At 38.1% G+C, this 26,002-nt stretch overlaps 1 protein-coding gene across 6 annotated transcripts in view; it reads right to left on the bottom strand.

Moving 5' to 3' along the window:
- The window catches only part of PACSIN2 (protein kinase C and casein kinase substrate in neurons 2), a 51,168-nt gene that overhangs the window by 8,868 nt on the left and 16,298 nt on the right, over positions 1-26,002 (bottom strand). For 5 of the 6 annotated variants that reach the window (XM_002192680.6, XM_072923707.1, XM_012569305.5 and 2 more), the window contains exons 2-7: positions 16,699-16,809; positions 5,953-6,109; positions 4,997-5,232; positions 4,162-4,317; positions 2,930-3,105; positions 369-489 (exon numbers count right to left, since the gene is read on the bottom strand). In XM_002192680.6, coding sequence (XP_002192716.1) covers positions 369-489; positions 2,930-3,105; positions 4,162-4,317; positions 4,997-5,232; positions 5,953-6,109; positions 16,699-16,758 — 906 coding nt within the window. In that variant the 5' untranslated portion in view covers positions 16,759-16,809. Of the gene's footprint in view, positions 1-368; positions 490-2,929; positions 3,106-4,161; positions 4,318-4,996; positions 5,233-5,952; positions 6,110-16,698; positions 16,810-22,680; positions 22,706-26,002 lie in introns of those variants that run through there. The other variant, XM_072923706.1, reaches the window with a different exon arrangement.

The raw sequence follows: 26,002 nt of genomic DNA, 5'->3' as shown, positions 1-26,002 counted from the left end.
AGTCTCCCACCAGAGGGGAGAAGTAGAACATAAAGGACAACATATGCAGGTGTCAGAGATGTATCAACTAAGCAATAGCTAACAACTTCAGTAATGACTTCAGCTTAGAAAAAGGCACTGTAGTTTTCTGGGTTACCCATTTTCTCTTTAAATAGGTGCCCAACATAATCACCTCCAACTGTTGTGGGATGAGAAGAACCCAACAAAAACTGAGATAAGAAAACTACTATAACTTCCAAAACAAAAAGATTCAGTGCTGGAAGCTTCAAGTTAAGAAGTTAAGAATTACACCAGAATGAAATATTATAAAAAGCAAAGAGGAAAAAATTAGACAAAACAATTCTGTGGTTTAAGTACTGTGACCTTACCTCAAACTGAGGCCAGTTCATCGACATCCCCGGACCTTGATTAGCTCTGAACCACCGCAAGTCTTCAACAGCATCTGCTGTTTTGATATTCTGTTCCAGCTCACGGTAGATATTTTTGTAACTGCAAAACAAATTTGTCTTCTAATTTAGTATCACATTTACGATCATGGAAAATCCCTAAGCAGTTTTTTAAAAAAATATTTTAAAGTTCACAATAGTACTGAAAAAACTTATAGGAAGGTTGACTTTTAAAAACTGTCAGACCTGTTAACTGCCTATAAAAAGGGAAGAGTAGTCCAACAAGTAAACTAGCTCAAAGTTCACCACACCATAAAATCCCTGTTTAGCAGATTTTAAAACTATGACTCTTGTGTAATTTAACTGGCTGTCATTAAAATATATATATACACAGGACTGTATTTAAACAACTGAACTGCAGTCTTGGAAATTTCTTGAATTTCAAAGCTTATCTATCTACAAGGCAGTAGAAACTGGTTTTGTTCTAAGTCCACAGGACTCAGTGAAAACTTCAATTTTAATCCAGTGAGGATTGTAAGCAATTATAAAAATAAAAAGCCCCCAAACTTGAAGCAGAGGTAAATGGGTTAAACATTTTCCTGTGCAGGTATAATATCTGCTAACTGCTTTTACTGGTTTGAGTACTGTCTGATTTTACTGACTGTACTATTTGTATCAAACACTGTAAAAAAAGGACCTTACTGCTTTTTCTTATCTCTCACTCTAGTTGTTTTTCATAAACAGAAGTCATGTTGCAGATACAGCTCTGATCCTAGATCATGCACATGGTAATGTGCACGACCATGCATTTATATCAAAGCCACCAACACGGTGCAATATGGAACTCAGAGTTTAAAAATTCTCAACAGTCACAAGGCTTAAAATAAGAAACAGAACTGCTATTATTTTATATATACAAGTTAAGCTGCTATTATAGTCAAGGTAGAGTATTTGTGAAAATCCTTCCAGACCAAATCACACAAAATTTAGAATTAGAATTCATTAATGCTGCATTGTCAAGGAATCAAACTTTCTCAAAATACACTTCCACATTTCTCAGTTTCTATACAATACTTGACTGCTTTCTATACAATATTTGACTGCTTTAGAAAAGATACACAGTATGGGTTTTCCCCTATATCAGCAGTCATTTCAATGTATTCAAGTAATAGAGGCATGTATTACCAGCCATCAGTTAAATCAACCATCAGCTTTAGGTCTACATCTCTAGAGAACATAGCAGGCTATTTTCTGGACTGTGCTCTTTAGCATCATTACAGTTAAAAATGAAACTTTCTTTTCATGACTAATTCTACACCTTTTATCTCTGTACTAAAAGAGGCAAAGATAAGGAAACAGATAAACAGTTACAGCTGCTTTTTCTCTAGTTTCACCCTAATAGTTCTGTTCTTTGTTTGATGCTTATTATGACCACTCCTGGAATTCTAACTGTCTTAAAAGGAAATCACTGCCTCTCCACTTGGTCATTTTCTGTGGTCTTCCCCCAGCCTTGTCCATTCGGTCCACTATTTCTTATTTATTCCTGATTTGTAGTTTCATTTAACCTGATGAAACAGAATCAAATGGGCAGCAATTCTACCATCTATCTACTCTGAGAACAAAAAGAACCCATCTCCCACTGCAGTTCCATAGGAACTTTGAAGCCACCCAAATGGTAATGATGCCAAAATAAGTGGTTTTGCCCTTACCTATTGCTTGCTCTGTTTTAGTTCTTGCCTCTGTGCCACCCCCTTTTCTCATGGCAGCATTAACATTTGTGTGACAGCATAGCAAACCAGTCTGGGACACTGCTCAGGTTAAAGCCAAATTCAGTTCTTCCTTTTCTCCTTGCACTTGAAGTGCTAAGCAGAGTGCATGTGACCTCTGCTGTTAGAAGTGAGATGTAAAATACCACCATGGTTACAGCACTCCCTGCAAGTATTCCTGTGTCTGGAGCTCCCTAGCAAAAGTTTAGCTCCCTTGGAATACAGTGAGGGCTCAGGCAGAAAGAACAAAATACAAGACATGCTTGATACATATGACAGTATAAAGAGAAGACTTTGAAATTAAGGTGGACAAGAGTTTAGCAATGGTTAACTTATGGATCTTAAATTCATACCCAGATCAAGGTAATTTCAATACTGAGCTCTAATATTTTAACAATAAATGTATTGACTACAAATTTCATGCTGTCCTACACTAATAAATTCCAGTTTGTTCTCTAATAAACATGCAAGACACATAATACACCAAGACCTTCTTTTCCCAATCTTTTATTCTAAGTGCTGAATCTCTTATAACTAGAACATATTTGATTATAAAACACAGAAAGAATGAAGGTTTGTTGGTTCTGGCAAATGTTAGAGATAGGTGCTAATCTCATTTTAGACAAAACAAAGAACTAATCTCTTTCACTTACACTTTCAAATTGAAGCAACACATTAGAAAGAAATCAGAACTCTGAACTCTGATCTACTTGAAGCATTTATTACTTTCCACAGGGAAGTATATTCAGCATTAATTTTGAAGTCTTACAGTTTTACCTTGCAACGTTGGACAAGTCAAGGTGTTTCTGGACTTCCAGTAACACTTCCCGGAAGAAACGCAGCCGCTTTTCCTCAAACTGCTGGCACTGCTCAAACACCTGCTCCATGTTCTCCATATACTGAGGAGTAGCATTATCCAATTCTTTCAGTGACTTTTCATACTTTTCTTTTGTCTAGGGGTACAAAACCAAACTGTTAGCAATGTATTTTATTAGTGTCCTACAATACAGACCTATCGATGCAGTAATGGCTGAGGTTTAGAGCAGAAGTTGCCAAGCTGCAAACTCTTTTCATGACCACTGTACCCACCTGAAGGCACAATGAGAATTATCTAAGTAAACTGCAGAAACAGTTACAATAAACCTCCAAGCCTCTTCTCTGGCTTTTTAACAGAAATCATGACAAATGTTAACTCTAAAGATAAAACCCAAAGAAATTACAGAGTAAATCAGAGCAGGAAGTCTTTCAAGTCAATGAAGGTATTCAGTATTCAGTGATCTTTTAAAGTGCTGTCTTTTCTCCTTTAGTAATTTACACAGTGCACTGTGAGTTATGACCAAAACCCCAAACATTGTGTACATCCTTGTGAGCATAAATGGCATACTCTGTGAGCTCAGCGAACAGATACAACCTCAGGCTCTGCACTAACTTACTGAAGTAGCCCACAGGCAGGAAGTAAAAGATCCCAACTGATGGAACATTGGAACATAACATTTCAGATCCCAGAAAAGCATTCTTAAAGGAAAAAGAGGAATATATTCCTCACATATTAAAAGCCTCTCAGAAGCAGCCCACTTAAGAGATAAAGCAAGCTGTGCAACAGAACAGCATTTATTTAAGTGGATTATATCAGCTTCATTTTTTAAAAAATGCATTCTGCAGTCAAGAATGATGACATACTTAGTTGTCAGCAAGTTTTAGGCATCTGTCTCTCAGATTCTCAAGTGAAATAGCTCAGCACTCACTGGTAAATAAGTAGAATTCTGCCCTAGAAGTTTGCTGGCTTACTGTGCTTAGCTCCCTGCTGAAAGTACTTAAATGAAATAGAGGCCATACGTTACTCATCTTCAGAGAAGAAAAATTTGGCAAGAATACATTCTTGTGAGAAAATTAAACTTTGGTAGAAAACTAACTTACAGAGAGCTATGTGAACTGGTGTTCACTGCACATTCAGGAGGAAAAAGAGCTTAAATATGCACAAGCTATAGGTCAAAAAACATTCAGTATACCTTCAGTACATCTTGTTTGCTTCTCTCCACTTTGTCTTGTAATTTCTTGAGTTGTTCAGGATTCAGTGCTGGATCAGCTTTGCTGTTTGTTTCTCTGGATATAGCCAGTTTCTCCTCCTTGCAGGCAGCATGGTAAGCTTTCTTTGCAGCTTCCACCTACAAAAGAGATTTGAGTCTTTGCATCTGGAACAGTCTACAGCAACCATAAAAGCCATAAAATCATGTGGCAATGGAGAAATGGTCATGTTTTGTTTTCAGGATGATTTTTTTTTGGGGGGGGGGGCGGGGAGAGGGGGAAATTTTTTTCATTTAGGCCAAAGAATGAACAAGACATAAGAATCAACGTAAGGAAATTATTGGAGCATTCTTTCACCACACAAGAAATGTCACTCATGCAGCTTAGAGAAGTATTGAACAGACTCAACAAAGGTTTACAAAAGTTCCCAACTAAACACTTCTCACTCATTCCCATGTTCACCTGCTCCCCCTTCTTCTACCAACCTGTTATTTAAGAATAATGTTATATGAGAGGGGGGAAAACCCACAAACACATTTTCCCTCATTTATTTGAGCAATTTGTAATTTTCAATTGTATGAAATAAGATACTGTTAAAATGACAGCTTAAATTTCACTTTTTCCAGATTTTCACTGAACTCACCAAGATTAGGAGAGACCAAGAGAAAAATATTTATTCTCAGAAGAGGACAGAAAGCAAGAGATCTTTAAGAGAAAGTAGGGTCCAGCAGAAAGAATAGGGAGTTTACTCCCTTATAGAGATTTGAAACATTAGTATATTATAACACAGGATATCTAATACACAATCTACTGCTGTACCTCTTTCAGCTTTTTTGCCCAGGGTTTCTGAGCTTTCCTAAATCCATCTTCTGCTTCTTTGGTTTCCTTAAATCCTCCCATCATTTGCTTATGAAAGGCTTCCTTCTGCCAGTTCTTGATTTTTTCAAAATCTTCATTCATCAGTGAACCTTTTACTTCTAGATGTAGTTCACTCACTTTTTCAGCTTCTGACATAAAAGCACACCAAGCCCTTTCTACTGTTCCATACTGTGGGCCTAAACACAACAAAAAGTGTCATTCTCAGTAACCATCACCCACATGGAACTTACATTCCCAAGAAACTACCTGAAACTATTGACTTATATTCACTTGTAAACAGCAATGTTGATGCAAACCTAGAAAAGGGAACAATTTCTTTTAATAGAAATTTAGAGTATTACAAAATTTTAAGCCAGAAAAAATAATACTTATTTAGTCTGGAGTCCTTACCCCTGTACCACAATGCTCAGTATTCCACATGTGAGCTCCCCTTTGAACTACCTTCAGTTTCTCAACATACTTTTTGAAGGATGAATAACCATGTTGCAGAGTATGTTAAATAGCATCACCTTAGCGTTCCATTAGAGCAATGCCTAGGTCTTTAATTACCAGTCTTAACCCCACAGTCACTGCCCCCTCGTTATCCAGAAGCCCGTTTCAAACTGTACTCGTAATTATCTAGAAACAGACAGTTCTCTAGAACATAATTCAGTACTAGAGGGAAGATTCATCTGCTTCAGCAAGAAGCAAGTGAACCTGCAAAAGAGCAGGGCTTTGCTTGGTTGGGTTTTTATCAAGAAAAACCTTGGTAATTTGTCCTATTACTGAGCCTCTTGCAAAAACTCCATTATAGGCTGAAACATACAGTATTTCTACTTTGTACTTACCAAAACAAAGATATACAGAAATATTTTTTTCCATTTGAGAAAGTTGTCAGAGTTCAAACTCAGCATTACCTTTCTCCACAAGCTGCTTCCACCTTTTAGCCCATTCTGTGAGCTGCTGAGCATAGACCTTCTCTATCCGTGCCCGCTCGTGAATACAGTTCATAAGATCATTGCAAAGTCTGTGGCCATCGTCAATTCGTTTTACTGTCCTCTTGTAATTTCCAACCTACCAAAAGAGAAAAAAACTTAATTTCTGCTTGAAAGCTCTGCAAACAAGACAAATCTCCAATTAACAGAAATCCTGTAAATTAAGAGTAAGATAATACAGCAGGAAATAATGAATTATGGAATCAGATTCATTCCTCTTAAATCAATTAATCATAAAACCTAACTGCAACTGATGAAACAAAGGCTACAAGGTGCCCTATAAAAGAAAGCTGTTAATTTTAAAAGTGAAAGCTTTATTATATTTTATTAAGTCTGCAATATATATAGGCAGTCACCACAATTGTTCTGCATTATTATTTCTTGGTAATGTTCTAGATAGTGGAGAAAATTAAGAGAAATAATAGAGTATTCTTCAATACTTATTATCAAGTACCTAATACTTAATTTTATGCTGTGTTTAATCTTTCAGGGTTAATAAAACTGCAGAGACATGCAAAGGAGCACTGCGGCATCTCTATCAACCATAATAATAATTTTTAAGAATTCAGTCACTGCTGAAAAACAATAGATAGCAATTATTTACAAAGTACACTCTAGAATTGAACGTGGGAAGATACCGACAGCAATGACGTGAAGCTACCATACTTAGAATTGCAAATACTAAAGAAAAAAGCCCACAGTTGCTTAATGTACAAGCTATAATAAAATGAGGACATGGAGCAAGATGCACACTATATAATGGACATCTATTTTATAATTAACACCCCCCTTTCACTCTTGTGCACACAGCAACATGGAATAACAAACCTAGATGTCTGAAAGGGAAAAAAGCCTTACACTGCTCCCAAGGTAACATTTCCACTGAATTCAAGGTCACTCGGGCTGGCTTTTGTAAACATTAAACATGACCTAAGAACTCTGTTAGAAGAACTTGCACAGCCTATTAAATATCACATCCAGTTTCTTATCTGCCCAAACCACCTGACTGAGAAACAAAGATTAGCAGCAAGGCAGTAGATTAAATATTCAAATACTCAAAGTGAGTTAGTAATTTTTACATTTAAACAGACATATGCTAGGCCTTCTCATTAAATCTGAGAAAAAAATAAAATCAAAACCATCAATGACATGACAAAACCATTTCTCTTAGTGGCTTCAAAGAATTCATCTGAGCATGTTTTTTGGTTTGGACTAGATCCACTTCAACAGATCAAAGGAATTTAGTTAGCATCTAAGTAAGGCATTAGTTAGCAGTCACTGATTTGTCTAAATCACGTAAACAAATGCACACACACATCCCCTGCCCACTTAAACATAAGCCACAATATAACTGAAGATAAGAAGCTACCAGAGAGAGTCAATCCATCCAAGTTAACTGATTGCATCTACTACCAAGAAAGCATGAAAAATAACCTTCTATTTTCAGGAGAAATTGAAATGGTGAAGAAGGCAGTTATACATACATAATCAAAGTGTTAAGGAAATTAAATACCTCCAAGAATATCTACAGTCTTTGTAATGAAAGACAAATCATTCATCTGCTCAAAATTACTCCAGCTGTAGGTTCACAGTCAAGCAGACTTTCAAAGCACGTTATGTTAGCTTGGCACCACTACTGAAGCCTTATATCAGCATCAATTTGTGTCTCCAGTTTTGTGCCCAGGGATTTACGTCTGTAGCACAAAAATTTCCTTTCATAAATTCTCACTATTAAATTAGCATTTTAAATGGTAATATTGAATGGTATGAGATCTGGTTGCCTTGTGGTATATTTAATCTTTTCATTCTGAGCAACCTAACCTCATGGTAACATCTAGCAGCTGCCAAATTTCAGGCAGGTATTCAGAGAACTGACTGACCTGTGACCATTCACTGTTGTCACACAAGGGCACCTTTAAAGAGCTGCATGCACATCACAGACAATTCACCCACCTCCTCCTCCTCCTCTTCCTCACAGGAGGACTGAAGGAACTCAGCATCACAGTTTAGAGTCAGTATAAAGAGCAACCAGGCCCACAATACTAGAAAATTACCTGGTATTGTAAAGCCTTTTACACTGAAATTTGTCCTACAAGGAACGCTAGAATTTTGGAAATACAGCATTTTTATTGTGTTCTATGACAAAGAACATTAGTTATATAACTTGGCATGTAACATTTTGAAAATCAAGTGGTTTCTTTTAAAAATTGCATTTTAAGTTCGGGACACTGCAATGACACATTTTAGAGATGTGGAATGTGCAGCTTGTCACTGTTGGACATAAAGCCCTTAGGCCACAGAGCCAAGTAAAGGGAAAAGAATTTCAGTCTTTAGGTTGTGAAGGATAGAACAGCTGCAAAGAAGTTAAAACAATAAATGAAAAACCTAGAAACACCCTCAAGACAGCCTGAACTCTGAAAAACATGATCTTGTACATTGTTTATTCATGACTCTTTTCTCCAATTTCTGAGGTAAATGGCAAACATTCTGCAAGACTTCCCCCTTCCCCTCCATAAATATTTGAGCAAATTAAAAATGAAGAATTCTTTTATTCATAGCAACTGACCAGGAACAACACAAGCAAAAAAATCTTGTGCTTCTTTGTTTCAGTCAGAGCTATTTTACATAATACCTAGCAATTTTCAGGTTTCTCAATTTTAGCCCTGTACAGTACACGAGCATACATGATTTTGCTAGTTGGAATAATTTCCTGATCATTTTGAGCATTGCACTATTTCTTGCTAAACAGACAGCAGACAACGAAGACATCAATGAAGTTATGACATAAAGTTCTAAGTCTTCATGTCCTACACATAAAATATTTGTTTCAGAAAAGTAAATGGTAAGATTACAAACTTTCTTATTATTTCAAGTAGAAAAACATATATTTAAAAACTACAGCCCACTTTCATTTTAGCACCAACACTACATCCATCTGAAAGAGACAGTTTATTACATGGTATCAAATTCAGTTGCTGTTTACCCTTAGCTGTCAGAAACACTTCAAAAGGAAGTAACCAAGACTTTCTTTCTTAAAAATACCATTATAATGGTCACTTTTTTGATGTGCAATCAGTTCATTCTGGGAAAATTGTGATTCACAGTTTTGTGTCACTCTCTCTACCTGTTCTATTTTGAATTAAACATCAGTTTTAACCCTTTTCTGCTGCAAAAAATACTGAGCTTTGCTACTAATAATTCTCAGTTGATCCTTTTTTGCCCCATTTATCTCCTACAGGCACTATAGATACTGTCAAGTCTCCATTTAGCTTAACCAAGAAAGCATTCCTTCTAATTTTATAAGTTCCTCTCAGGCACAGCACAGCAATGTCACCTCAAATCCTCTGCCAAATCTAAGATTTAGGGAATCTGAAACGTCCAGGAAAAAAAACCACAGAGGCACCCTGTGATGAGGCATTGATCATCCTGTAGCTGGCAGTGCAGGCAGCTTGTCTTTTCCCAAGGTAGCTAAGCACTGCCACGGATAGGATCCTTAGTGGGAATTTATCTAAGAATTCACAACCTCATTATTCTACAATTTCACAGCACTAAACACAAAGGGAGGGTCTTAAATTATGTAGGCTCCTTCACCTCAACTGTTAAGACTCTTATTTTAAGGCAAATTCATAGAGCAGCACAAAAGCCTAGAGTGTTAAACACACCTTGCAGGTTTTTCTTGTACACTGAGAGAAAAAAGAATATTTTCATTTGTTAGCAGCCCAGAAGGTGACAAACATTTAGCTATTGCTAAACTCCTGTTAGGTAATTTCAGCATACCACGACGAACATTATGCCACAACTACTTCAGGAGTTTCATATGCCTGAAGATAGATTTGATGTCAACTCCTTTTCCAAGCTTGCAGACCTTATTCATAACAAATCAGTCTTTATGAACTGGAACCATTCAAAAGAAAGTCAACAGGGTATTTTTAGGGACAAATACTCCTAGGCATGAAACAGAGTAATAAGCTTTAAAGGTTCATAGTCAAACCCACACATACCAATAGCCAGAACAGGGACACACACTATTTCCAGCATTCCATTTAACCATGAGTAAAATTTTTTTCCAGCTATGTCAAACGGGAAGTTTCCAAACATTTCAACCAGCATTAACATCTACAACCACTGCATGTTTTTTATAAATAAGAATAATTATCTTGGTGCATAATTAGCACATATAGTCCAAGTACCTATGAGAACTAGCTCTGTGTTAGTTTATGTTTATACATATAAATTCACCCCTAGTTAAAAGAAAAATGTAGGAAGTTCTTAAACACACCAAATCTTAGGCCAAATACACCAGTAAAGCAAACCCCAGCAATATAAATGAAAAATATTCCATTGCTCAAAGTTAGGAGGAGATTTAAAAAACTACTATGTGACAGGAATCTACTATTGCAAAGCCCATATATTTTTTATCCAGAGTGCTGCATTTGGGCCTTGCTTTGGTTGGTTGGGGTTTGTGTTTTGGGTAGGGGTTTTTTTACTGGTTTGTTTTGTTGTTTTTTTAATGTGGTTAGGAGGGGGCAGGGAACAATGGCAATGCAAACAGAGGCCAAATTTAATTAATCCATACTGCACAGGGGATCAATTTCCACTTTGAGAGGTTGAAAGTCTTATATTGCTAATGGATTTTCAACAAATCCTTCAGAATGCAACAAAAGCCCTGTGTTCAGCACTTCAGAATGCACACCAGGTCCTGTCCTCCAAGGGAATCACTCACAAGGCTAAAATAATCCCAGCTGCAGGTTTAGCAGCTGTTCAGTGACTATTTCTGTCTGGGTAAGTAGGTGTTTGAAACACCCCTGCAATAAATGGGCTCCATGTTGCTGATGTTAGCAGAAAGTCAGGGAGATAAGAAGCACACAGACTCAGAGGGACCTAGAGCTCATTTAAAAGAAGTGCCTCTACAGGCAGGGTACCTGCTCCTTTTGATGTCTTACCTTGCAAGATATGCATACGCTTCCACTTTCATCTCTAGGAACACTCACTCATTGGCTTTCTTACCTCCACAGGTATGTAACTGAACAAGAGCATTGCTCTCATCTTGCCCAAGGCATTTTTCTTTTAATATATCCCTGACAGTGATTGCCAGCATAAGGCTGGAGCTTAATAAACAGAAAGAAAACTTCATGGTGTGTTTTGTTAATTATTAATACAAAAAATTCTTTCACAGACATTCCAAAACTACTCCAGTAGGACAAGGCCAATAGGTCTCATGCCTACTTCATGTTTAGCTAATGCAACACAATGCTGGAACTAACCAGTTTTGCCACGGTCTGTTTTTGGATGCAGAAAGTGCTCTAAATGATTATGATGCATTTACAGCAGTCATGCAAATGCTTAAACTCCGTATGATAGATGAGAAAGAAATAGAAAGGCTTTCAAACTTTTCCCTTGGAAAAGCTGCTGTCTCCCTGCTCCAGGCTATCAGGAACAACCTTTGATTACCAAGAGCACATCATCCTTGTCATCTGAGTAACACAAATGAAGGAATCTCTTCTTGGAGCATATCAACAAGATTCCTCAGTCTCTGAGCTTAACCAGACAGATCAAGGTACATTGAGGCTTGACAGAAAAATAAATTAGGAGAGTGAAATTTCCATCTCTTAGGTAATTTAAGACACTACTACAACTGAAACTTTGATTAAATCCTCCAGTGCTATTGTGGGAATTACCCTTCAGAAAGTATTTTCTTAGTATTTTGCAATTCTTTGTTCTCTAAGCAAGCTATATTAAAACATGTAGGAAATTCTCTGACTCCAAAAGTACTTTTATTGACTACACACCTAAAGAAATTAGAGGAAAAGAAAAAGATTTGTTCTACTGAAAAGGATTTGTCATCCTGCTAGAAGACAAAAAGCCTTAAAGTAGTTTCTTGGGTTTACTAAAGACAAAAAAACCCGATTTAATTATGAAAGCTGCTGCTATTTCTTTGGCACACTTAACAAACACGTACAATTCTGAAAGCCTGCTTTTTTTCACTCCTATCAGCTGCTCTGATACAAGATACCCCTGCCTAAGCCTTGACCTACCCACATTTTTTGACTGCCAGATCTACAGTAAACCATCACCATGAACACAAGCTCAAACAGCAACCTCTCCAATTCCCTTTCAACAAGATAGCAATTTCCCAACCACAAATCAGAACCTGATAACTATCTGTGTTGTAATAAAAATTACTAACCTTTAGAGGAAAAAAGTTACTATTCGGATTGTATTTCCAGCACTGAACGTAACTCTCAGCGCCAGATCTGGAAATTTCCATGAACAGCATTGAAATACCAACTTAATAAAAAAAGCTTAACAGATGAAGTAACCTGCATTGAACTGCTCCATGGACAGTCTGAGCATATGCAACCAGACAAAGTTAGAGTAGTAAATCTACCACCAGGCAACTACAGACTCCAGATTCACAATTTTTAGTAAGAAACCATAGAAAAGGCAATGACAGTTCCAAAAGAAACCAAACCCTTCTAGAGTCAGCAAACTGATGGAGAATAAAGTGTTTCATGTCCTAAAGACAATGAAATTTCTGTCAACAGCAATGGCAAGAGCTTTGAAGTTCACTTACCAAGATTTGATTAGGTACAGTTCCATCAGCTCAACAGAACAACCAACTTTCAACAACTAAAAGTGTTTTAATTTCAATGGATATACAGCGAGCAAAAAAATCAGCTTTAACAGTCATTTTTTCAGCTAGGACCCACAGCCAGCCACTTCACTCCTTCCTAATGCCTTTAAGAAAAAGATGGGCTTAGCAGCACAGTTCAAAGGTAAATAAATCTGAGCTATTTTGGAGGGCAAGGGAACTAACTTAAAAGCTCACCCTGCCCAACTGACACTTCTGTGCCACAGCCAAGTTCAAATACATTCAGCTGTGGCAGTAACACATATCAAGGTGGGTTTTAACAAACTGCAAGCTGACTTTAAAAACAAAGAAAAAACTTACTGTGTCAAAAATCTTGAAAAAACCTCTAACAAGAATATAAATGTCAGAATCTGTAGTAACAAAACAACTTCCAAACTGATGAGGAGTTCTTTATTTCCTGTGACATGAGGCATGAAGCACTCAGCTGGCGTTCCAGAGGCACCACATCTTTTCTAATCAAATCAAACAAAACATATTGATCAAAGCTGTTTAATGCTTTTGAGAAAGATTAAGCCACAATTCAAAGTTGCAGTCTTCAGAAACAAACCAGCCAATTCAGAACATATAAAACAGGATGAGTATTAGACTAAATAGCAGTCAAATTTAGTTTGGATAGATGACTCCAAAACAGAAGTATCATGGACTGGCTTGGGTTGGAAGGGATGTTAAAGATATCCAGTTCCAACCCTCTGCCATGGCCAGGGACACCTTCCACTATCCCAGCTTGCTCAGAGCCCCATCCAACCTTGAACACTGACAGGGATGGGGTAGCCACAGCTTCTCTGGGCAAACTGTGTCAGGGCCTTCCCACCCTCACAAGGAAGAATTTTTTTTCCGAATACCCAATCTAAACCTGCTCTCTGTCAGTGGGAAGTCATTTCCCCTTATCCTGTCACTGCAGGCCCTTGTCAAGAGTCTCTCTCCACCTTCCCTGTGGGTTCCCTTCAGGCACTGCAAGGCCACAATGAGGTCACCCCAGAACTTCTCCAGGCTGAACAATCCCAATTCCCTCAGCCTTTCCTCCCAGCAGAGCTGCTCCATCCCTCTGCTCCCCTTGGTGTCCCTGCTCTGGCCTGGCTCCAGCAGCTCCCTGTCCTTGCTGTGCTGGGATCCCAGGGCTGGATGCAGCCCTGCAGGGGGGTCTCAGCAGAGTGGGGCAGAGGGGCAGAATCCCCCCTGCCCTGCTGCCCTGGGGCTCTGGGTGCAGCCCAGCACAGGGGGGCTCTGGGTTGGGGCAGGGCCAGCTCTGACCCACAGCACCCCCAAGTCCTTCTGCCAGGGCTGCTCCCTCTGCTCATCCCCAGCCTGGATCCATCACACACAGGGATGTGCCAGACAGGGGCAGCACCAGGTCTGGTTAAACCTCATGAGATTCCCATGGGCAACTGCTCAGCTTATCCAGGTCCTTCTGGATTGTCACTGCACCCTCAGCTTGGTGTCACCTGCAAAGCTGCTGAGGGTGCCCTTGATCCCTCTATGCTGTTAATGAAGGTATTTAATAACTCTAGTCCCAGTATGGACCCCTGAGGGACACCACTTGTAACTGATGTCCACTGGGATTCTGAGACACTGACTGCTTCCCTCTGGATGCAACAACCCTAGTAATTCCTTTTGCATTCAGCAATCCACCCACAGAATCCATGGCTGCCAATTTGGAGAGAAGGCTGTTGTGGGGGACCACGTCAAAGGCTTTACAGCAATCCCCATAAATGACACCTGTACCCTTTCTCTTGCCCACTGATGGAGCTGCTCACTGGAAAAGGCCACGAGGTTGGTCATGCAAGATTTGCCCTTGGTTGTCTCAAATCACCTCCCTGTCCTCCTTGTGCCTTACCAAAGCTTCTAAGAGAGTCTGTCCTATGATCTTCCCAGGCAGAGAGGTGAGTTTGACAGCTCAGTAGTTCCCAGATTCCTCTTTCCCACCCCTTCTAAAGACAGGTACAATGTTTCATTCTTTCCTGCCACCTGGAATTTCACCTGATTGCCATGGTTCTCCAAGTCTCATTTTAACAAGAACAGCATTTGTGGTTATACATAAAAAAAGAGAAAGCACAGAAAAACCTATAAGGAAAGCAAGTGATTGCTATACAGAAGTCTAACATTTCCTTATCCAAGGATAAAGAAAGGTATGGTCATGCATTATACATTAGTCTAATCACATTGCTTATGAAACAGCCTGCAATCCTGACCTTTTGGAAAGAATACACACACAAGTCCAAGGAAACAGACTTAAGTAGTAGTGCTTACAAAATTATGTAAAATAAGTTACCAATAGCACAAACACAAATAAGCCACCTACAATAAGCATCAAATACATTTAAACAAACCTTCTGAAGGCCCTCATTTAAGGTAATTGCCATTTCTCATCATTCTTTATTGGATTGAATTCTTTTGAGTTCAAATTTTTCCAAACAATCATCCTAGTTTACAAAAATTTTATTCTTATTCACCCAGCTTTTATGCTTCCAGACATGATTATTTGATGGAAGACAACAGCTTGGTACAGAACAGTCAGCCAGAAATCATGTACTGCTGCCAAGTATACGATGCACAACACACATCAAAATATCCCAACACACATCAAAATATCCCTCCAGAATTCTTTTTTCCTGACTGCCTCCTCATTTTATTTTGAAAGGAAGCCTGCACTGGAAGTTGCCTTAACATAAAACAAATCACACAGTAAAACTGAGGTTGGGAGGACACTCTGGAGATCAGGTAGCCCATTCCCCTGCTCAAAGCAGGTGTGATACCTCAGATTGCTCAGGTTGCTGAGACACCCCTCCAAGAGCAGTAGTTCTCAGGGTTTTCCTTTATACCCCTTTTAAAGACAGGTATAATGTTTCACTCTTTCCCGTCACCTGGAATTTCACCTGACTACCATGACTTTCCAAGTCTCATTTTAACATGAACAATCTTTGTGGTTATACATCAAATGGTCCCACAGCCTGTCTGCAGCCATCCTACAGAGCACCCTGCTACAACAAAAGGGGTCAAGGCTTAGAATACAGTGATTTTAGAAGAACTTCTTTATAAATAAGACAGACATATTTAACATCATAGTAAATATGTCTCCTCAAAAGACTGTACACCTATTTATTCAACCACAAGCTCACTAGCATTAGGTCTTTTAGAAAACATATTGAAAAAACATGGGATATCTGCATCAAAATGTAATATGCTGTCACCACAAAGAGCACATTTCAGTGGTCTAGAACAGCTTACATTTCAAAGGAAGTACAACATCAGGTCTCCAAAATCAAGCTGTCTAACATAGGTCTCCAGTAAATTCAGACAGGTTCCCTCAAGCCATTTTCACGTTTGCTATAATTTAAACTCAAAAGAGCTCCCTCTCAAATGGAAGAAGTTTGTTCTACTGAGTACAGTCAGTATTTTTTTACTCAAATAAAGACTTGTTTTTGTAAAAGTATTTCTGCTTTATGAGTTTGCTTTCTTTAAAGCTTAAATTATCACAGCATCTGAAAGTCTCTGTTAGATAGGGGCAGCAAAAATTGCTGATATTACAAAGTACTTTATATTATCTTTCTGTATGTATACTGAGATAATAACAACTGAGATAATAATAACTTGTCTCAAAAAAGTTTATACTAGTATCTAGATAGAAACAGGAGACAGGCAGTACATCCACACAGTACTCTTGTAATTTATGTACACTTACAATAGCTTGGAACAGTTACTTCAGATTTAACACTGATCATTTTAAAAGTTACTCACACATGGCCTTCCTTGACTATAAAAACTGACAAAGGTTCACTTCTGAATTCCATACCCTACCCAAGTGGATGATCCTCAAGTTTGTGCCCATCAGAGCCCTCAACAGAAATGGGTCAAAATCCAAGACGTAATTTCTACCCTGAAGGCTATTACTGCAGATCACAATAACCAATGTGTCTTGTATTGCAGGTTTCTCCACAATTTACAGTGCACAGAAATCAGATTTTCTACAATATGAGTAAAAAATAAAATCAAAATATTGAACAGAATGTTTGGATTACCTCCCAGAAGCTATCACTAGAAACTTCTACTCCAACAGAATCATCGTACGAGCCAGACATTGTTATGTAAGAAGAGCTTGTAAGTATTCAGAGTTTAAACACCTTCAGAATCTGTAAAAAAAGAAAAAACAAATTATGAGCATTATTAATGAAGGAGAGTTCTGAAGTTAGGAAAAAAAGTTATGTTAAGCAACTTCATTCAATATTTCGATATCTAGAGATGCCAAATAAAAACAAACACAGGGCATTTTGGAACAGAAAACTCCTACCACACAGTTTGTGGCTCTTATCATGACACTGGTTATCCAGAAAGCACTCAATGCATCTGCTTGTATCACATTTCACTAGACGCTTGAGCACATTTAATGATAAAATTTCTTATTCCAACCAAATGATGGAGCAGCAAGATGCTTACTCATTAACTACTCCACGTTCAAAACATTTCTGTATGACAATCAGCTGAACTTTGCCTATGCAACAATAACCTGCACTGATCCCTATTCCTTTTCCACTGGAAATCTGTTATACAGTGAAACCCACTGGAAATATTTAAGGCCAAAATTTGTTGATGTAAAGAAAAATAGATGTGTTCTTGTCATTGTTCTATTTTAGCAAAACAAACCAACAGAAAACCCATCAGCTCTGAATTCTGAGCTTTATTAGAAATAAGTCATTACTTTAACAATTCAGGCATTTTCACTTTTATAGACACAGCTACAAGGAAGAAAAATATAATCTATCCTCATGGAAGCAGATGACTTTATGAATCACTGGGTATGAAAAAGGTTACGGTTACCTTAAGCTAACATGCAAGATTAACATCAAAAACATTACTGAGACAAAAATCCCGGCACTTGCATCCATAAATGCAGTTTGTGGGCTGGAGACCAAGAGGTAGGAGAGAAAGGGAACAGCTGCCTCCCCAAACACACACACACACACACAAATCCCTGTCTGATCTCTGCAGGTATTTCACCAGGTTCCCCTGTCTGGATGTCTCCTGCCAAGTTTATCTCTAACTACCACCAGGGATACATACAGGTAAACAGATTTTACCACCCCTTGTGGGATGAATAGTTTTATCAGCAGACTGTAAGCTGAAGCTCCCACTCCTTTTTATGCCTTGTCAATCTTGCTTCTCTTAAAGTACCATGGCTCCTTCAAAAGGAGGCTGAAAACATCTCCAAACCTGACCTTGCTGCCCAGTGGTTATGACAAGCTGCTGAGAGAAACATCACTGAATGCCTCCCAGGCAAGGAGAATTCAACACTAAATTAGCATTTCTGGGATACACTGAGAATAACCATGCCATAAGGATAGGCACTTCTTCATAACAAAACCGAGCTACTGAAACAAAATAGTTCTTTGGACAGTTACAGCACAAACATACAAAATTACTCTGGCTGGGAAGATGATGTTTCTCCTTATCAGTTTTTCATCCAATTCATTTATGTAATGCAATTCACAAAAAGCTTACATAACCTTAATGCTGAATATGGAACTAAAAACCACAACAGGAACATCCATTGTTAGAATTCTATTTTCAAAAGACAGCCAAAATATATGAAGGGCTCTACAAAACAGCAAACTAGAAAGGAAAATTATATAGAAGCAACTTATTTTTACATATAAGTGTAACAATCTTCAAATTATGTTATTAGTAATTACCAAAAAAACCATCTTTTTCACCTGTGCTTTTACTGAGCCAAGAGGGAAAAGTCTAAACACTATGCAATTGTCAGTTTCTCTAACAGCACACCTTTACATGGAATGTGTTCTTTCCAGATAAATTTTGTCCCTTGCATTTTTTAGAATATATTCAGGTAAGCAAAGATTACATATGTGGTAACACTAGAGTATTTTTCCACATGCTTTTTTAGACAGCTATAAAGCAGTATAAAGAGGAAACCAAACTGCAGTAAGCCTGCAACTAACTGGACCAAGGCAGGAATGAGGTTGTCAGGAAGGGTTAGGGCAGATTTTCTCCTCTACACCAGGATCTTTCTACCAAAGTGCTCACTGACATTTGGAAGAGATCTGGCAGACAGCTGCAGAGTTCAGCAACTTGGAAAAAGAAACTCTGAAGCATAAACTTAGAGGAAAGTTTCAGCCCATCCCACCCAGTCACCCATCCCACTCTCCCAAGCCACACTAGCAGTATTTTTTCCCTCCAATTACAGCTAAAAAAAAAAGGACAATGAAAGTGTTCTGAAGTAATAATACAGTGTCCTCTTACCTTTAACAAAACAGCCTGAACTGTATAATTCCTGCAAATTTACTCTGAAAAGTTACACGGAAAGATTGGAAAAGCTCAAACACAGGAACATTTTCTTAAATGAAGGAACAGGTTGTGGTGACTGGGTTTTTAAAAAAACCCTTTTATTCTTCCTCAGTCAGAACTACATAATAACTGGAGTTACCCTTTTTTTCCATAGAAGCATTAAAACGAACAGCACTCAGGAAATACTGATGGAATTAAGGTTTTAATATGCCAAATACTATGCTGTGAGAAAGTATGAGCAAGCGTATTTAGGGAAACATTGTGAAGTCATAGCAACAACTGGTACAGAAAAACACTGTTTTTTACAGCCTTACTTAAAAATAAACTGTATACTGAGATAGGAACATTAGGTGGTGTGAGTCATACTACCCTCACAAAATAGAATTATTACAGAAGCCAGGCCTTTAGCACATTTTTTGTCAGGGTTTGGTCCTCCCATCCTCCAAGTGAATTTGCAGAGGTTTCACAAGTAAGGTTCATTGCTTTTTTGTTGTTCGTTTGTTTTGTTTTGCAGGGTCTTCCATTTTACTATAAAAGAAAACCTATGAACAACTACAGATGTCACGTAAAATCTAGAACATTTAGATGTATACAAGAAAGATGAGTTCTGCACAGATTCTCCACAAGCATTACCTGCATCTCACAGAGCTGGGGGTTCTGGACTGCTGCAGCAGAACCAATAACTCCATAGGAAAACACAGTGCCCACACCCACTTCCTATATTCCCACAACAGTTTGGCTTCATCCACTCTTTTTCTTCTCATTCCACAACTCCAGGCACATCTCTTTAGCATTTTTTTATTGTCCCCCAACTGCTAAGCTAACAGTGGCACAAGTGCTGCAGCCACCAAAAAAAGCAACCCAGAGAGAGCCCCTGGTGCCTTTTGTCACAAGCACACTTTAGCCACGAGAGCTTATATAGACTAAAAATAAACCACAAAGTCCAAGTGCAGAAAGTAACCCCATGTTAAACAGTACATATTGTAATAGCTAAGGAAATGATGCAAACAAACAAGGCTCCAGTTTCTTGGCCCTGACTTTTAAGCAATTCTTGTAAATTAGGATACATTGATCTTTGCCACAAGGAAACAAACCTTAATAAATAAATGTGGCTTTTTTTTTTTTTTTTTAAAGCTTCCTCTTAGGGAACATTCTAGGCATGCGTTATGCTACAGACCTTGAATTTCTTCCTCACTGCTAGTGCCCCACTGTGTGAAAAGAAGTGCTATAAACATCCTGAGGGCTTAACACACAAGGATTTTAGAAAATATTAACTAATAATGAGCAAGCAGACTTTAGATACCACACGCAAAAGTAGCTGAACACAAGATGCTGCCTCTGCTCTCAAGAAGTTGGTTTTGATATTACTTTTTCTGTGCAAATGCAGACTGTTGAGAGGCTAAAATAATCCAGTGAATCTCAAAATTTCTCTTAAGGCATTCATTTTTCAACAGGTAGATGAGAAAAAGCTTTTAAAGAAATCCTTCAGTAAAACCCCCTCAGGCTTTTAATAACAAATAACTTTGATAAACTCTTACAGTGAAACAGGTAGGGCTGTTTAAAGTGAGATTTTAACATTCTGATTTCTTTTGGAAGATGATGTTTATTTTGAAAATGTATTTCACTATACTTAAAAAGATGGCATTAAAAAAAAAGAATCTAATTACAGTCCCATGCACAAGAGGCTGCTTTAAAGCATGGCAATCACTAAGCTGTGGCCCTAGGTGACAAACTGGTCCACAAAAAAAACATCTCAGAATCACAGAGTGACACAACCACAAGCATGATCAGCTCAGGTTGCTCAGGGCTTTTACACAGATGGACCTTGAGAACCATCAGAGATGGAGATGGCACAACCTCTCTGTGCAACCTATTCCAGTGATTAACTATCCTCAAGGTGAGATACAGACGAAAAAAAAAATAATCCATATTTAGAAAACCAAATGGTGCTGCCATGCATTGTCCCCAGGGACTCTACAGATGCAAGCTGAGACAATCTATCAACCTCTAGAAGAGAAAAGCACCTGGTCACATTACCTTTTAAACTTATTTTTGGAATGACAGCATTTGTCACCATGGATCTGACTCGTCAAGATTCCAAGTTTCATGACTAAGGACTGAATTACTTATGCATAAGAACATGACTCAACTTCAATTAGCTGCTCCTAAGAACTTGCAGCTATAATATTTTTCCTTATTATTCACTGAAGTCTCAGGTTTTGTTCCACACAGCATAGGAAGGAAACAAGACTTCCTTGTACAGAAATAAATACAATCTATGCTTTAAGTGTGAACTGCTGTGGTTTGCTACCAAGTGTACCTTCCATGAACATGCTCAATCTCATATTCTCTGGTTAAATAAAGCAATTTAGATGTTACTTTATTTTCTATTTTGTCCAAAGAACTTGCTGTATAAGAGTTTCCAGTTTCTTCAGGGTTGCAATCTGTTTACTGTTCACTTAGAAAAAAGTGACATAACTTCTTTAGCAATATTGTGAAATCATGTAACAAAAGCTGCTAAGAATCACAGCTACTGACACTGCTAAGTCCATGAATTAATATGAAAAGTAAATACAAGAAAAACGAATGCTTTGGTTTACACATTCAAGTGACACCAAAAAATTCCAGCCCCTGGTGCAAGGAAGAAATGCATCAAACCATGATTAATCACTGCTACTCAATGCTGTGAAGTCTTCTAATTGCAATCAGTAGACATGACTCACTTTTATTAACAGAAGTCAGGCCTTAGATTTTTAAAGGTAGAGTCTCAAATCCACAGCTTGGGCCTAGCTCTTCTTGAATCTATAAAACAGGGAGAATAGCACCCTCCTCCACAGGGATTTCAGATAATCCCTTAGTCTCCATCAAGAAAACAACTACAGCAACAAACACCAGAGAAAAGTCCGTAAAAGGAAACTGAATCACTGTTTCTTGGGGAATTCAGCCTCTGTGTTATAGTTGGCAGAACCATGCACCAAATGAGTTTTGGAAAGAAGCTGACAGCAACCTATTTGGTGAACCGTGAGCACTAAAGGAAGGAATCTAGGAAATGCATGCTGTTACAGACTCTGCAAGCTTATTTCCTACCAGGCACACTCCTCTGAGACTGAGAGCAATGTTGATTCCTAGATTTTCTATAATTTGCCATTTAGACATTTTTCAGTTAGCAAATAACATAAAATGACATTAAATAACAAAAAGCTCATAGTAGTCATTCATAACCCTGAGTAACAACAGACTCTTTGCACTTCTCAGTTAAAAAAACCCTGAGTTTAAGGTTGCTTGGTCCACAACAATCTCCTTGGTATTGGATTATATTTGCCCATGCCCACGTCTGTTAAATGCTGAACGTGAAACCACTGAAAGTAGCACTCATTCACTGCCCTAAATATACAAGCCATGAACACACATTCAAGCCATAGTTTCAGCACACATCAGATCATTAAACAGATTAAACTTCTATGATAATTACCACATGTAAAAAAATCCCACACAGCTCTAGTGAGGAGACAGTCTCTAAAATTAAACTCTTCAGGCACATTAACACTGTGTCATACAATCTTACAGTGGATGTATTTCATAATCCATAATAAAAGGAGTAAGAACAGCCATTTTGGTCATTACTTATTATTTTACTAAAAAAAAATGAAACTCAAAATTACTGATCAAACAACTGGAATACATACAGCACAGAAGTATACCTGAAACATGAGGCAATGACCAGCATGCTGAAGAAGACTCTTGGCTTGCACATTTTCTTTCCTCCATGTAAAATACTACCTCGCTCTCACGCTCCAAAGAAGACTGGCAGAGCCCTGGAGCTGGCAGCTCTTATCTCCTGTCCTCCCTCCCCATAATTAGTGGCCAGACATGCTGGTTAGACATGCTGCTGTTACACATGCTGGTTTTTTGCACATTCATCACCTAACCATCCCTAAGAGCTCCCACATGCTGCCAGCAGAGCCTCCCTCTGCATTTTTCCAATTAACCAGGAGATACTTGAAATAGCAACACTGACTTTGGGGAAAAATGATTTTTTATTCTCAGCTTGACAAGCCAGTGCGTGTAGGTGTATTATTTGAATTGTGCAATTTTTGTTCTAACCAGGGAAGCTATTAATCACCTTCAGAGGTTTTGCAGAGGTTTTTATTTAAAGTTAGAACTGACCACAGAAATTATTAACACTGCAAAATACATGCTCTAAATGGTAGAGATATACCAGCTAAGATGCAAAGTTGAGCAAGTGATGTGGGGAGCTTTAAAATATTTGCATCTAGTTAAAACAAACCTTAACATTTTCAGAATATACTTTTTTTAATCTGGAGGCATGAGGGGAAAATCCATATTAATGTTCTCTAAACTGTAAGAAAAAAAGTGCATAAAATTTGGCTTTGAGTACATTTTGCCAGAAAGCCATCAGAAGAACTCAGGATTATTTGTCAATTAAAATAATATTTAAAAATATTCTTTGACTTTTCAAATTGGAGGTTTTCTACTGTTTAGGATCAAATTATTAAAATGATAAGGTGCAGGAGGAATTTAAATTTAATTAGAGGTGTTCACCCTTTCAGAATGTTCACTTTTGTGATGCCTATGACATCACACACTGATTTATATGTCCTGTCGAAGTCTCCCAAAATTAAATGAACCTTAATGTCTTGGCATCCCTCCTAAACAAATAAAACTGAGATAAATATGCTTTTAGGTTTGTTTCAAAAAAAAGCATGAAGGGAGCAAAACACCACATGTCTTCAACTTGCAAATTACACCTTGTAAGCATTTAATCTTTAAGTGTCCAGATACTTTTAAAAATAAATAATTGATCCTTTATCTAGTGAAATGAGATGGCTTGTTATATACACTCATAATGAAAACTTATTTTCATAAAATGTCAAGGGAAATATCTCAAGCACATACGTTTCATACTTAGCTTCAGCAGAATTTAACAACAGTGCAAAACCAAGAAGAGTGCAGAGCAGTGATATTGATGGATTGTCCAGGAGAAGAACCATGAAACAGCATTTACAGCTGCACTGACAAAGCAGTTGCAGAGAGCAGTGCTATGTACACAACTGTTCTAAAATGGCCTATAATTAAGAAGCAAAATAGAACATTACAAGAAGCACTGCCTCAGACATCAAAACTTACTTATGTGACCACCCAGCATGAACACTGCTCTACTTCAAAACAGAAACCCCAGAAAAGGACATAAATAAAAAGCAATACAATAACCATTGTAGAAATGGATGTGTGTTGTGGACAGCAGACTGGATGAGTCCAGAGCCATCATTTCAAACATGATAAACACACTCCCTTACACTCAAACAAACACTGCAAATCATCATACTCAGCCAAAAATACTTTTGTATCAGCTATGACACAGTAGAGTACATTTTGGTAGGAAAAAGCAACTATGACTGTTCTTTGGGAAGTCGTTCCACATTCTGTTTACAAGCTGTTTACCTGAAAAGCCATGCCTTAATCCACTGGTATTTCTTCCAGCTGTGGAGCAGGGCAGCATAACTGCACAGAGAACCACAACACCTGCACAGCACTGCCCAACCTCCACTTCCACAAACACAATTCTCTCATCAGCGTGTACTTTAGCACTTCCTGTGGGCTGATGAAAACCTTGTAGATCAAGCTAATGTCTTCCCCCACCCCTACACAGCAGCATTCAAAACAACACAGGTTTTTCAGTCATAATATGATTCTGTATAGCTGCAAAGCTGAATATTTGGTGTAGTATAACCTTTAGGCAAGACCATGGGTGGCCCATTTTAAAGGAAGGTATTTTTAATCATACAACTGGCTTCAGTGGAGAAGAGTATTTTAAAATATTTCAGTGAAACACATAGGCACACTTTGCAGATGCATCACTTAGGAAACAGATGTGTTGTTTCAATGTTTCATAGTCAAAAGCTGTACTTTTCCATCTCAGGAAATACAGGGCTGTAGTATTAATTAATGAAATACTGACATGCATTGAATAGATCTAAACCCTTAAATGATGGTGAAACAGGGCTGTCTTCCTGAATCTGAAAGTTGCACTAAGGGAGCTACTGTTCTTTACTTCAGGAGAGAACCAATTCAGATACCTCACTTGAACCAAATTCAGCCTGGTCTTTAACACAGACTTGTTTCCAAAGCTTAAATCACTGTTAGAAACTAAAATCTGTGCATTAGCAACATGCCAGAATACCCTATTTTCTGCTTATCTTAGAGAAATACAGATGACTATGATTGGTAAAAACTAGGAAGGCTGCCTGGGGCAGGGGAACCTTCATGGGTGAACCCATGAAAATCTGTGAACTCTTCAAGTACTCGTGAATTTTTCTGTCACTTTTTGTAGATACAAATAAAGGATTATTTCCTTACCATAGATAAAGAGAAAGCACAAAGAATAACAGACCTTCCTACAGAGTGTCTCAGAAGGACATTGCTGAAGGTGAAAGAGAAGACCCCCAGACACAGTAAAATAACAGACCACAATGTGCTGATGTTATACTTGATATAAACAGTACGGAGACATCACATTTCCACACAAAACTCCTTGGAGCTGAATGGATTACTCTGTGGTAAGCAAACCCAGCAATTTTCTAGGCTAGATCCTCAACAGAAGTAGCCTATAACACCAGAAATTATTTGCTAATTTAGCTTTTGCTCAAGGGAAAGCCAAAGCTGGCAAAGAACTGTATCCCAGGACTGGCACCCTAAAGCACAAATTAAATGACCACTTCCATAACTGTTGGCTCAGATCAAAGCTGTGAAAAGGCTTTAGTTTCCATAATTACCAATTCTTTCTGCAGGCATTATCCCCTCACTGCCATAGCCCTGCTGACAAAAAAGCAGGTCAAATCACCATGCAACATTCCTCGACTCTCAAAATACATTACAGAGTAGTTCAGTATTTGGGGAAAACACTATCAATGTAAAAACTGCTAAAGAAGATGGCCTTACAACTTAAAAGCAACATTTTCAGCTGTGACAGCCATCAGATTATGTACAATTTAATCAGTTTCA

The sequence above is a fragment of the Taeniopygia guttata genome, chromosome 1A (genome assembly GCF_048771995.1).
Source record: "Taeniopygia guttata chromosome 1A, bTaeGut7.mat, whole genome shotgun sequence".
Classification (NCBI taxonomy): domain Eukaryota; kingdom Metazoa; phylum Chordata; class Aves; order Passeriformes; family Estrildidae; genus Taeniopygia; species Taeniopygia guttata.
This window is presented reverse-complemented; position numbering and strand designations above follow the sequence as displayed.